General features: G+C 48.6%; 1 protein-coding gene across 3 annotated transcripts in view; it reads right to left on the bottom strand.

The window, feature by feature from the left end:
* Positions 1–13,390, bottom strand: part of Gck (glucokinase) — a 43,194-nt gene extending 29,804 nt beyond the window's left edge. The window contains exon 1 of one of the 3 annotated variants that reach the window (XM_040746733.1): positions 12,965–13,390. In XM_040746733.1, coding sequence (XP_040602667.1) covers positions 12,965–13,037 — 73 coding nt within the window. In that variant the 5' untranslated portion in view covers positions 13,038–13,390. Of the gene's footprint in view, positions 1–7,274; positions 8,730–12,964 lie in introns of those variants that run through there. The other 2 variants (XM_040746736.1, XM_040746734.1) reach the window with 2 other exon arrangements.
* Between the last annotated feature and the right edge of the window lie 29 nt (positions 13,391–13,419).

Raw genomic sequence — 13,419 nt, 5'->3', positions numbered from 1 at the left:
CTCTGGCTGTCCTGAAACTCACTCTGTACACCAGGCTGGCCTCAAACTTAGAGACCTGTCTGCCTCTGCCTCCCTTCTGCTGGGATTAAAGGCGTGCGCCACCACCCAACTCCATAGGAGTCTTGATGGTGATGGTGGTAACATTGACCTAATTCATCAAAATGCACCTGAAAAGATGGGTTTTATATTTTGGTTTTGAGTTTTGAGAATGCATCTCACTGTGGAATTGAGGCTGGACTTGAACTCCTGAGCCTCCAGTCTCCATTTCCCAAGTGTTAAGATTACAAGTGAGCGTCACCACATCTGAAGATGTGGATTCCACTGTGGTAATACTACACACTCAGAAAGAAGAGCTAGAGACAGATACAGCAGTCTTCTAGAAAACTTTTTGGGCATCTAGGATCATGGAAGCTGTCATTCCGGCTCTGATGGTGAGATGCAGGACAAGGGATGGAGAGGGATGGAAGTCTCTGAGCTGGTATGGGGACTCTTTCTGGCTTCCTTCCATGAGTAATGCATATCTCTGAAACTGCTGTTTCAATCCTTAGCAAATAGGGATCTGATGCCAGAACATTCGACAGAACTGCATAGGGATTAGAATATTAATCTTGCCGTTCACATAAGATTTTGTTTTTATGGGGTCAAGGTGGCATGAGCTCTAAAAGGCCTCTGGTCAAGAATGTCGGCACTTCATGGAACTCAGGATGCCTCTGCTGAATGCTCAGGAGAGTGAATTCTCTGAAAACCGAGCCTCTGACAGGAGCTCCTCTTCACCTTCACTTTAGGTTTTAGCCCATATATCAGTGGTGACTGTCACTACTGGGGCCCGAGTCTTGCTCTGTCTGCTCAGGTTTTATTGTCTTTGCATTCTGTGTGGCAGAGCCAGGAGAGCAGCAGCCAGAGGCCCAGCTCTGGCCCACCATGCTCAGCAATGGCTCTGTAACTTGGAGGTGCTGCCTGCAGCTGGTCTCTGGTCTCATTTGTCTGGTGTCCTGTGACTTTGAACTGCTGTGGTCCCTGAGCTAGCTTCTTGGCTGTGGTGCTTCCAAGGGTGGAGCAGACACTTTCTTTTGTTCCTTAGAAAGCTAGTGTCCCTTCCTGCCTGGTCATAGGGCCTTCATTCTGCTCAGAATCAGGTGCTAACAGCATTGGGCACAGTCCTGTCTGGCTTGTCTTCACTGTCCTTACCTGCTGGGCTGCCTTCTAGACTGTGAGGTACCGGGGGGATGTGCTAGAGATGTCTTTCTCTGTAGGGATTGAGTGAAGCCCTGTGAGGATGTTTGTTGTTGACATGGTGCCGTATCCCACTGGGGTGGTAAAGCCTTCCTTGCGTAAGGCTCAGAGGACTGGCAGTCTTCCTCTGGTCTGTGTGTGGATATTGAATTTTGCAGAAAATATCCACCGTATCTTTCCCCTGGATATTTATGATCTGAAGACTGTTCCCCTATAGAGACTGCTCTTATTCAGGTTAGCTAAACCCACCTCCTTGTTCATCTTTTTGCAATAACACCACTTTCCCTGCTTAACTCCACATATAGACACACTGAGATCCTGGGGTGCTGAGGCGTCTCCATCCAAGACCCCAGCACACCCAATCCCAGCTTTTCTGTATGTTCACATATTTTCTGTATTTTTGCTTCTGGAAGATTGCTTGCTCTGTTTGTGCCTGTGGTGCCTGTGACACATCTGGCAGCCATCAGAAAAGCTAGCCCGAGCCTCTCTGAGACTGGGAATCATCAGCCTCTAAGCTGTTGGCCAGGTAACATTTATCATGTTACCTTCAGATGTGCTCAGTTTAATCTGGTATCTGAACTAGTCCAACATCTCTAATGGACAGGGTGCCATTAACAAGTCGGATTTAGGCATCAGGCAGAGGAAGTCTAAAGAAATGGAAACAAGGTGAAGCGGGCATAAAATGGATGGATCAGGAGGGAGGAGGTCAGGAACTCAAGAGAGTCAGGAGAGGACAGTTCCCTGCAAGGCGGCAGAGCCCCAGTGTTGTTCTGGAGGAGGACCAACAACTAGCTTTCTGGGCGAAAGGCGTAAGTGGTGGTTTTTGCTGTGCTCTCCACTGTAGACACTCCAACTGGACAGCGTGGGAGAGGGCCAAGCAGAAACAGCACTAGCACTAAGTTACTTATCTGTTGCTGAGGTAGAATACCCCCAAAAGCAGCTTAAGGGAGAAAGGGCTTGTTCTGGCTTGCAGTTCCAAGGCGGTGCAGTCCTTCAAGGTGAAAAGACAAGGCAGCAAGCATTGATACCATGAAGGCCGAAGCTGTATGGCCACATTGTATCCACACTCAGGAACCAGAGATTAAACAGGAAATAGAACAAAGCTATATGCTCTCAAGGCCCACTCCCAGTGACCCACTTCCTTCCCAGAGGCCCTGCCTCATAACCATTTCACAACCTTCCCAAACAGTGCCACCAGGTGGGGACCATGTGTTCAGATACACGAGCCCATGGGGGACATTTCACATTAAACCACAAGTTCCCCCTGAGCCCCAAGATCTGCTCATAGAACCCCTTCTCCTAACCTAAAGCTTGCTTTCTCTGTCAAGTTGCCTCCAGGTTAGTTTCCCTAAACATCTGACCATCCAAACCCATGGAAGAGGCCACTTTGCCCACTTACAAGAAGGCTGAAGGTCTTTGGGATGGCTTAACAGAGTGGGCTGGGCCATGTCTGAATGAGTCAAGGAAGCTATCCACTCTACCTGTTGACTTTCTCCAGATAACCCCAGCCAGAGTGCCCCTGGGGGAGTGAAGGGTTAAACTTCCTGGGGGAGTGAAGGATTTTTGCAGCCATGCATGCGCGCACATGCACCTGAGGCGGTCAGAGAACAACTTTCAAGAGTCAGTTCTCTCTTGCCATCAAGTGGGTTCTGGGGACCAAGCTCAGACCAGCAGGTTTGTCAGAAGGTACCATTCTCCACTGAGTATCTCACTGGCCTTGCCACCTTCTTGTTTGAGATAAGGTTTGTCTCTCAATCTAGAGCTTGCTGATTTGGCTAAACTATCTGGTCAGCAAGCCTCAGGAATCTCTGATCTCCAATTTCCCAGCTCTGAGATTTCAGGCGTATAACCCCATGCTTAGCTTTTACTGGGGTGCTGGGGAGGCAGACTTAGGTCCTCATGTTTCCTCGGCAAGAACTTTACTAACTGAGGTGTCTCTCTTGCTCCCTTTGCAGCCAGTTTGAGAAATACATTGGGGAACTAATTTACCGAAGACAGAATTACTGTACAGGAGCCCCGTACTCCAGGGTTAAAAGTGAGAGAAGGTATGAGACCCACCCAGGAACTAACTATTACTAAAACACTCTCCAGGTAAATCAGGCCACTAAATATTTACACATGACATAAAGCAATTTCAAAATCACCTATCTAGTTACTTAACACTTGATAAGTTCTATAATAGACATGTTTTGTGTATGACTAATCATCTTGTTCATTGCAAATATTTCTGCAGATACTTTGGTACGTGGCGGGCCAAGGCCCCTCCCTAAGGTTCAGAAATGGCTGCTAACAGCTCACAAGCACACCCACTCTGAGACTTGCTTTTCAAATGGAATCAGCTCCCCCAGAAAGATGGGGCAGTTACTCCTTCCTTAAATTTAGCAAGGAAAATATAGTGCTTATGGGGTATTTGGGATGCATAATGAGACACTAGTTGTTTATCTAAAAACAAATTCAACTGAGTATCCTAATTTTTTATTCACCAAATCTGGAAGCCCTAGCCTCTTCCCAGGGCCCCCAGGAACCAGAGACTATAATAGTGGGAAAAATCTGAGCACAGCCCACCCTGCTCCTTTATCCTCCTCAATGCTGCCCATGTGGCTGTTTTATATTTAAAAGTAAAAATTTAATTAAAACTGTATGTAAAATAAGCTTTTCTTATCCTTGGGTTGAGGTGCATCCAAGATCCTCAGTGGATACTTGAAGACTTTAGGAGACAAAGAGCCCTATATATACAACATTTCTCCTATGTACTCATACCCATGATGCAATTTAATTTATAAACTTGGCATGGCAAGAGGTTAGCAGCAATAACTAGTAATAAAACAGATTAATTATAAAAATATCTCATGATAAATTTTCTTTCAAAACATACTGCTCAGCGAGGTGGTGGTGGTACACGGGTTTAATCCCAGCACTCGTGAAAGGCAGAGGCAGGCAGATCTATGTGAGTTCGAGGCCAGCCTGGTCTACAAGAGCTAGTTCCGGGACAGCCTCCAAAGCCACAGAGAAACCCTGTCTCAAAAAACCCAAAACAAGCAAACAAAAAATCAAAACAAAAAGCAAACCTAAAAACCATAGTGCCCTATTGTACTCTCCCATCCTACGGGAGGGGAGGGGATTCAATACCTGTTTAAGGAGATGGGATGCGGGAATGACACCAGGCATCATGAAGCAGTTAGGTTACTACACAAATGTTACTTGAACACAAGTTTGAGCTATTGTCAATCAATCTGATAATGGAGACAGCTTCCAAGTGACCATTGGGCAGGTAGCGAATATAGCCTATGTTATGTATTGCAATACAGTAAATAGTGGACGCACTTGACAAAGGAGACGTATGTGAGATGCTTCATCATACTACACACAGCAACATGCAATTTTAAACTTATGCTGGGGGGCTGGAGAGATGGCTCAGCACTTAAGAGCACATACTGCTTTTTCAAAGGGATAGAGTTCAGTTCCTGGCACCCGTGTTGCACAGTCACCTGTAACTCCAGTTCCAAGGGATCTGAGGCCCTCTTCTAGACTCAGGGCATTTGGATTCACGTCCGCACATTCCCAGACACAGGCACGCATGTGCACATAACTAAAAGTCAGGCTTTAAAACTTGTTGGCTTATTTTTAAAATTTTACACATAATGTTTTTGGACAGCTGTAGGCCACAGGTCCATGAAATCATAAAGCAAAACTGCCAATGGGGGTGTGGCATGGACTTGGAGCATCTGCTCTGACAAGGGAGTATGTTCTCAAACCCAGTGAGCTAATGATGCATAATGCTGGTGGGGTTAGAGAGTCAAAGAGCTCATGGTTGAGGGGTGTTAATGTGGGAGACAGGACAGTAGAAGGGGTAGAGTCATGGTTCCTACAGATGTCCCCTGGGACCTGTGAGCATGCCACCTGATGTGGTGGGGAGGGCTTGGTAGATGTGACTTAGTGACTGGGGTCATCCTGGCTTATCTGTTTGGGCCAGGGTTATCCCAAGCGGGCAGGAGAGGCAGAGACTGTGATGAGGGGAGCAGAGGTGAGAGAGATGCAGCTGCCACTCTGACTATGTTAGAAAGGATCAGGAGTCAGGCCTTTGGATGGCCTGGAGACACTTGAAGGGGAAAGGAAATGGATTCCTTTACAGTGCCCAGGAGGAGCCAGTTCTGACGTCTTTATTTTAAAAAGATCCATTTGGACTCCAGAACTTTAACATAACAAGTGCATGCTGTTTTAAGTTCTTACGTTTGGTGGCAACAGAAGACTCCCATTACGCAGGGTAGGACCTGTAGGTCCCTTTAGCTCAGGGCCCACATTTCTGGTGTGTCTACCCCTCTTATGCTCTGCAGCTAACCATCCTGACAGGCAGTTCTCCTTCCTCTTAGCAGCTTATGCAGGCAAACATCACTGTTCTAATTAATTAGCAATCAGTCACAGGCCCAAAGACGCCAAGTGGCAGCCTCTAGATCCAGCCTGGCCTGTCTGCCCACTGACGTCCAGACATCACCTCCCTCAAGGACAGACTCATACAGCGGAGAGAGAGAGAAGCACAGATCTGGCCTCGGGCTGCTGAAGAGTCCACCTGGAAGACCCAGATGTAGAAAGTCAGTAGCAGAGGCTACAGGGTAGAGGTGTGGGCATACACCGCCTATGGAGATGAGAATGGGAACTGGGAAGCGGATGAGTCTGGGGGAAACGGTAGTTCACTTCATGCCTTCTGAATCCAGTCTTGCCAGCAGCTTCTTGTTACATCAGCTATTGAGAGTCTTTACCTGTGCCTTGCATGGCCAAGTCAGGGACCTCTATGCACACACTAGACATAGAAAAACACACTCGTGTGTGTGCTTTCAAGAATCTTGGACACCTCAAAGGAGTCCTGGGAAGCCAGGACATAGAGACAGCAATTTACAAGGAGAGCAGGCCCTGCAGTTCTCCAAAGAGGAGTGGTAGAAATGAAAACAAACAGGAAACTATCAAGATGTGTGTGTGTGTGTGATATGTCATATATGTACATATACATCACATACATACATACATACATACATCTCCCTTCTAGTGGGCAAGATCCAGACCTTAAATGGGTGTCAGGCCTTTCTTGTAGTGATTCAGTGCCTACCCGAATGAGGTGAACACATATGCCGACACTCCAGAGTTTCTTTCCCAGTATGGAGAAATCACCAGATCACCAACCCATACATTCACCATCTTCTGTCTCCAGCCACCTTGTGCTAAAGGCACCAGCTTACTTTCCTCAAGGGTTGTGAAGTGGTCCTCATTGGCATTTCCTAACTAAACCAGGGCACCAGTGGCAGGCACATGAGGGATTTGCTGGGGTCCTGGCCTGCTGCTCCCTATACCATGTGGGCCCTCTCACTCAGGCTGGTTGGAGGGTTGTTTTCCTTCTTACATCATCAGTTCTGACAGAAACAGGCAAGGGGGTGTTTGTGCTGACCTTGACATTTCTCACAAAGGGGAGAGAAACCAGGGGAACCGTGCCCCAAATGACTGAATCCTGCTCTCTTCAGAATGGGAATTCTGTCGTCCCCAGAACAGGGGGACATTCATGTTTCATAGCAAACATGCCCAGTCCTCATCTCTTTGCTTGCTCAATGCTCCACCCAGGGCCAGTACAGAAACATCTGAAACTCTTGTTGGGGAAAGGGACTACCCTATGCTCTTCATCATGGGGCAGCAGCCCTCAGGCCCCCTGCAAGAAGAGGCCTCTGACTGTTCAGTGCCACCTCAAAATCAGGCGGTAGGTTGGTCCCACTAATGCTTCAGGCAACCAAACACCCCACTAGGATCTCTGACTCCCCTCCCCCCACCTCAGAGTCTCTGGGCAGATTGCTTCCCAGATCTCTGTGCAGCTCCGCTCCCAGGTCACGCTGCCAGTCTAGGAAGCAGAGGTCTTTCTGCCCCGCAAGTGCTTCTGTCCACATCTCTCTTAAAGATCCTCTCCATAAAAGCAAATCCTGAGATGTGAACCTCACAGGTGGTGGCCAAACCTCTGAGTGTTGGGAACATGCAAATGGATGATTCTAAAATGAGGTAGGTACCTTTTCCTTCTTGGCGGCCTCCATCCTGGTTCGATCATCCGGCATCTGAGCAGCTGCCAGCCCGGGTGAGCTGGGACCCTTCAGTGTTCCCCACCAGATTTCCAGAGCAGAAATAGCCCAGGTTTTCCCGCAGAGTCACAGCCAGCACCAGGCCTCAGAGAATGCAGTCCACCTCAGCTGGTTGAAGTCACAGCTTCCTTCTTTTCATTGTTCGCTTTTGGATGCCTCCCACCAAGGCCTCCTCAGGCCCAGCGTTCTCCAGGAGGAGCCATGGGGTTCCAGGGAACTGTCCCCAGTGTTGACTGACTTGCTTCCAGTTATGCTGAGCTGTGAGGGCTTGGTGGCCTCTAGACAGACTCAGCAGAAAAGGTCTTTCCCTTCAGAGGCTTGGGGATGGCTTTTGAGTAAGGAGGCAACAGGTAACCGTGTCCCTCACGCCCAGCTTTCTTCTCTGGGCTCAGTCACAGTCAGTGCCTACCAGGTGTGGAGTAGATTTCTCCTGCCAGGGCCTCTGTGCTCCTGAGAGGGCCTGTGGTTTCTATGGCGACCATTCTGTCATTAGAGCTACCATGCAGAAAACTGGGACTGATGGCCAAAGGCTTCTACTCCCGTCACCATGGTGACCGCTCTGTCACTCTCTCACCACAGTGACTTGTGGCCTGGTAGACATTACCACCTGCTTAGTTCCCAGGTCAGTGCCTTAGAGGGTTCTGTGTCTGAGAACCAGAGGAAAGGAAGAGGCTTGGCTACCAGCCTGGCCATGTGTACCGGGGACTGCTGCTTCCCTCTCCTCCTGTTGTAAAATCTGAACTGGGTAGTGGCCTGAGCCACACCAGCCCAGCGGGATCCACACTGCTAAAACAGAGGCTCGTGCAACTGTGTGTTTGTAGCCCAGGAAGCCCCAGCCCAGGATATAACTCCACTCTCGCCACCACAGCCAAACGTTCCCAGTGAAGCTGGCCTCCACAGTGGGAAGACCTGGGCCGTGGAACTGGAGGCCAGGGCACTGCCTGAGAGTTCAATCCATGCCAGTGGTCTGGAGCAAAAGGCAGCTTCTGACCCAGAACTGTGGTCCCGTGTACAGTTCTGTAGTTCACACTTACAGCCCTTCTCGTCAGCCCTGGCCTTTTCAGCGTGGCTAGTGACTGTTAATAAAAGTGGGCTGGCTGCCAACCCCTGACCTGAGCCACTACTGTTCTGAAACTGAACAGCAGAGTGAGCAGGACGGTTGGTAGATCTTTCTAGATACTGTATTTCGAAATCAACTTCCACTGACAGTTTCAGAGTTTTTCAGTTTCCAGGAAGTCCAGGATAGAAATCTTGGCATTTTGCCTGAGTAAATATGATGAGTGTTGGTCATTGATGGTTTGTAGAAGCAAACCTCTGGTTCAAAGGGTGTATGTATCTTACATTTTTGGCAGCTAGGGCCACATGACTTTTTTTTTTTTTTTTTTTGGTTTTTACGAGACAGGGTTTCTCTGTATTGTTTTCGAGGCTGTCGGTCCAGCCCGGCCTCGAACTCACAGAGATCCGACTGCCTCTGCCTCCCGAGTGCTGAGATTAAAGGTGTGCGCCACCACCGCCCGGCTAGGGCCACATGACATTTTCAAGTGGATTTACCCACCTATTAATACTTCTACCAACATTAGGAGTTTGGCTACATTGTTGGCAATCATTGACAATAAATCTTTATGGTTTTTCTGTCTTCTTATTGCTGTTAGAACTGTTATATGTCTATTGCTTCTTGTGTTTCTCCTGTGTGTGTGTGTGTGTGTGTGTGTGTGTGTGTGTGTGTGTGTGTGTGTGTGTGTGTGTCTACAAAGGCCAATGGTATCAGATGCCCTAGAGCTGGGGTTCTGGGCAGTTGTGAGAGCCTGATGTGGTTGCTGGGAGCTGAACTCTAGGTCCCATGGAAGAGCAGTCAGTGCTCTTAACCACTGAGCCATCTCTCCAGCCCAGTGTTTCCTCTTTTAAAACTTTAAAAGTACTTTTTAGCATATATATTACGTGTACAGAGTGATGGGTTTCATAATGGCATGTTTATTCAAGTGTATCTTTTTGACTACACACACACACACACACACACAATCATCCTACCCTCCCCTAACTTGGTGGGCCTTGGATTTCTTCTTTTAAGGGTTACTTACTCAAAAACTATGTTGTTATTGACCTTTCTACCCATCAGCTGTGGGAACAATTTTTATATTCCCTCTAAAATATCTAATAGTCTTTGGTTTGCCAAGTGTGTTGTATTTCACCGTTTGCTGCTAAGTGGACAACTTGACTAATAGTGTCTTGCATCATACATAAGTATCCACTTTCATGAATTCCAACCTCTTATCTAAGGGACTAAGGTTTTGTTAAAGAAAGCCTTTCCAATCCCAAGTTGTAAAACTAACAATGTTCTTCCACCTTTCGTTCTAATCTTTTATTTTCGAGCTTTTGAAATTAAAGGATAACTGTATACTTTCCCCCTTCTCTCCCCTAACTCCTTTCCTCCCCTATCCCCACCTGGCTCCCTCTCTAACCCATGACCTTTGGTCTGTTATTATTATCTGTTTATACATGTATATGAATAAACACATAACTAAACCTGTTCAGTCTAGTTACTGCACCCTGCATGTATGATTTCAGGGCTGACCACTTGGTATTGGATAGCCAACTGGGGGCTCATAAAAGGGGAATACTGTTTCTCCTGCTCTCAGCCTTCCTCAGCTGCTTGTAGGTCTGTTTATGGGCGGGGCCCCATGATGTTTCCCTCTTCTATGTAAGCATGTCTATTGGTGCTGTACTTGCTCAGGTCCTGTTTAGACAGCCATACTGTTGAGGTGTCATGGGAAAGACTTCCTTATCATTTCTGAGAGGCAAAATCTCACAGCAACCCCCCACCAACTTTCCAAACCACCCACTTAACAAACCCACTAGTCTTTCTGTGACTGTTAGGAGACCCATCCAGCGTTCTGATGGCATCCCTCGTGTTCTGGCTACTCCTCTAACACCCTTACTACTACTCTCTCAAATCCTAGGGCAGTCTTTGTGTGCAGCGGGAGGTAGGACTGAATGGCCAGTGTCGGTGTGGTGAGGTCTGGTCTGGTGCAGCAGAGGTTTCTTATTAGCTCAGTATTGGGCCAGTCAGGCCATGAGGATCAGTGGCGTCCATAGCCCACGGTACAGTTTCCCTGCAAGGACTCTTCCTCTGTGACTGTTGCTATGGAAGCTGCCAGGATTAGCTTGATGTGCCTAGCTCCAAGGGCATGCCTCATTTTCTTGTCTTTCCTCTGTATATGCCTGTTCTCAGGTGGGACCCACACCCACTGAGCTGAGGGAAGTCCCTGCAGGCTGTGGAACAGGAGTAACCCCTGAAGGCTCTCCCGCCTGCTCCTCAGTTTTCTCTGAGGCTTCTCTTCCACTCTGTCTGTAGAGCGCTGAGCCACAGTCATCAAGTATCATGGACAGCGTAAGCAAGCTGCCTAAATGACCATGTATTCCCATTTCAAACGGCTGGCATCTGTCCAGTACATTTAGTTCTCAGCCAGGGAAGGCTGTCTCTAGGGCAAATACAGCTTCGGGAAAGCCCCTGCAGGGAAGGCAGTCTGCAAATCCCCGTCTTGCTGACTCGGAAAGCTCCTATGTGTTTCACCTGGCTGTGTCTACCTTGGCTGTGAGCCCTCCCTGCTCAAGTGCAGCCTTATCCCTGCCCTTCCTCTGTCCTGACACGGCCAGTGGCATAAATAAAAAGTTACGGCAGACCATGTCTGTCTTCCTGCTGCCTAGAGGACATCCCAGTGAAGGGTTGTGGGAGTTGTGTTCCTAGGGTCAGGGTCCGCTGGAGATTGTATTGGTTATCGAATCTGTGCACAGAGGATACGGAGTTGTGCAGGGGTGCAGCAAGTTCAGGAGACCGGCTTAGCACGAATGCGGGCCTGGGCTCTATCCCTAGCACTAAAAGATGTACGCAGCTGATCTCATGGGAGTTTCACCACACAGGTGATCCCTTTCAATGTCCCCTCGGACTCTCAGGGCCTCTGCTGCACAGCTGGGATAGGCACCTCTTGTGAGCTGGGCAAGGCAGCAGAGGCAGCAGGGCTGGAGGAAGGAAACCTTGCCTCTCACCCGCTGGCCACTACCCTGTTGCTGTAGCGTTCCTTCACCTACATTAGAACCAAATTCTCAGGGGATCAAATGCAGACCGAAGACCAACCTCTCCAGGCACACTGGCTGGCTTTGTGTTTCAACCTGACACAAGCTATAGGTTAGAGAGGAAGGAGCCTCAGTTGAGGAAACGCCTCCATAAGATCCAGCTGCAAGGCATTTTTGAAATTAGTGATAAATGGGGGAGGGGCCAGGCCATGGTGGGTTTGCTATCCTTGGGCTGGTGGTCCTGGGTTCTATAAGAAAGAAGGCTGAGGGCTGGAGAAACGCCTTAGGCTGTTCTTCCAGAGGTCTTGAGTTCAATTCCCAGCAACTACATGGTGGCTCACAACCATCTCTAATGGTGAGATCTGGTGCCCTCTTCTGGCTGCAGGCATACATGCAGACAGAACACTGTGTACATAAAAAAAGAAGGCTGAGTAAGCCATGGGAAGCAAGCCAATAAGCAGCTCACCCCTTTTGGGCCTCTGAACAGCAATGTGGTAACCCAAATAAGCCCTTTCCTCTCCAACTTGCTTTTTGGTGTTTCCTCACAGCAACAGAAACCCTAACCAAATCACCAAGAATCCTCCAGAGTTAGTTCCAGCACTAGATTGAGTCTGCTGAGACATCCAGTCTCATGGACTGAGCAACTGGATTCTTGGCCTCTCCAGTGTGAGACAGCCACTGCTGCATGTATACAGCATCCTGAAGCCAATCTAATAAATCCTCTTTTAGAATATATGTATATTTATTCTATCAGTTCTGTTCCTATAGAGGACCCCAACATAGGCATGCACGTGTATATGTTCTAACACACACGTACATACACATACGTGCATGTATATAGACATACATATATAGAGATATACCTACATGTAGGCATGCATATTATATATATGTATGAACTCTTCATGATTATATAAATGATGTTCATTTATTTCTACCCATAAGACTGGAAGCAAGAAATGAAAATACAGTGCTATTACTTAATCAATAGACCCTGCTCAGATCTTGGCCTCCCTTTAAATCTCTGCTTCCAACAGCCTGTAGGGTGCCTTCAACCTATCACGAGTTCTCTTCTTTTCTTTTTTGATTATTGAGCATAGATAATAATGCAAATAATCATCATTGTTGTTAAACACCTGCAATGAGGAGGGCTTGGAATATTATACCTTATCGTCTTTAGCACCGTGTCTACAAAAGTTTAACAGATGGGGAGGGGAGGACCCTCACCTTTGTGGTGTGGAAGTTTCTGGGGCTGAATTTGGGGGAAGGGAATGGGAGACAATTATCCCTTGCAATAGAGTAACAAGCTTGGCTTGGGAAGTTAGCATACGATCAGATGGGTCTTCCCGGGGCCGAGGGGGGCTGACTAAAGTCAGAGGAGGAAGAGTGCAAGTTTGAGCGTCTTTGGGTCCATGGTTGAACCCCAGCTCTGCCTCTTACTAACCATTTTCCTAAATCTCTTTCTGCAAGTGGTTTCCACCCGCTCACTGTCCTCCTGGTCATCCTGTATAATTTCATGGGAAGCGATTTTCTACAGAAACTGTCCTCACCTTCCGCCAGTGCAGGCGAAGGAGGCCGGAAGACAGCATCTGGCCGCGTGGCTTGTCGAACAAGCGTGCCCATATGAGGGGCGGTTGGGCCTGGCCACGGCCAGTGACGTTTTTGATGTCCCTTATTGCAATGTCCTCTGTTTGGGGGCTACACAGGGAAGAAGGCTGGTTGGCCTGGTGCTTACACGTGAGGTGCACCGAGAAGTAGAGCGCAGGGACAGGTATGGGTTGCTGTTCTAGCGGGAGGAGGAGATAGAAGCTTCGGCTCGGCTCGGCTCGGCTCGGCGGGGCACAGGACTGCTCGGGACCGCCCGGAAGAGAACAGCCCTGCCACGCAGGCGGCGCCCGAGCCTCCTGGCACCGACCTCGCTCGACGAGGACGCGCCCCGCCCCTTAGATGCACGCACGCGCACGCGCGGACGCCGCCTTCCGTCCTCCGTTGGGCGTCAAGCGCC

The sequence above is a fragment of the Mesocricetus auratus genome, unplaced genomic scaffold (assembly GCF_017639785.1).
Source record: "Mesocricetus auratus isolate SY011 unplaced genomic scaffold, BCM_Maur_2.0 Super-Scaffold_100006, whole genome shotgun sequence".
NCBI classification, from domain to species: Eukaryota; Metazoa; Chordata; class Mammalia; order Rodentia; family Cricetidae; genus Mesocricetus; species Mesocricetus auratus.
This window is presented reverse-complemented; position numbering and strand designations above follow the sequence as displayed.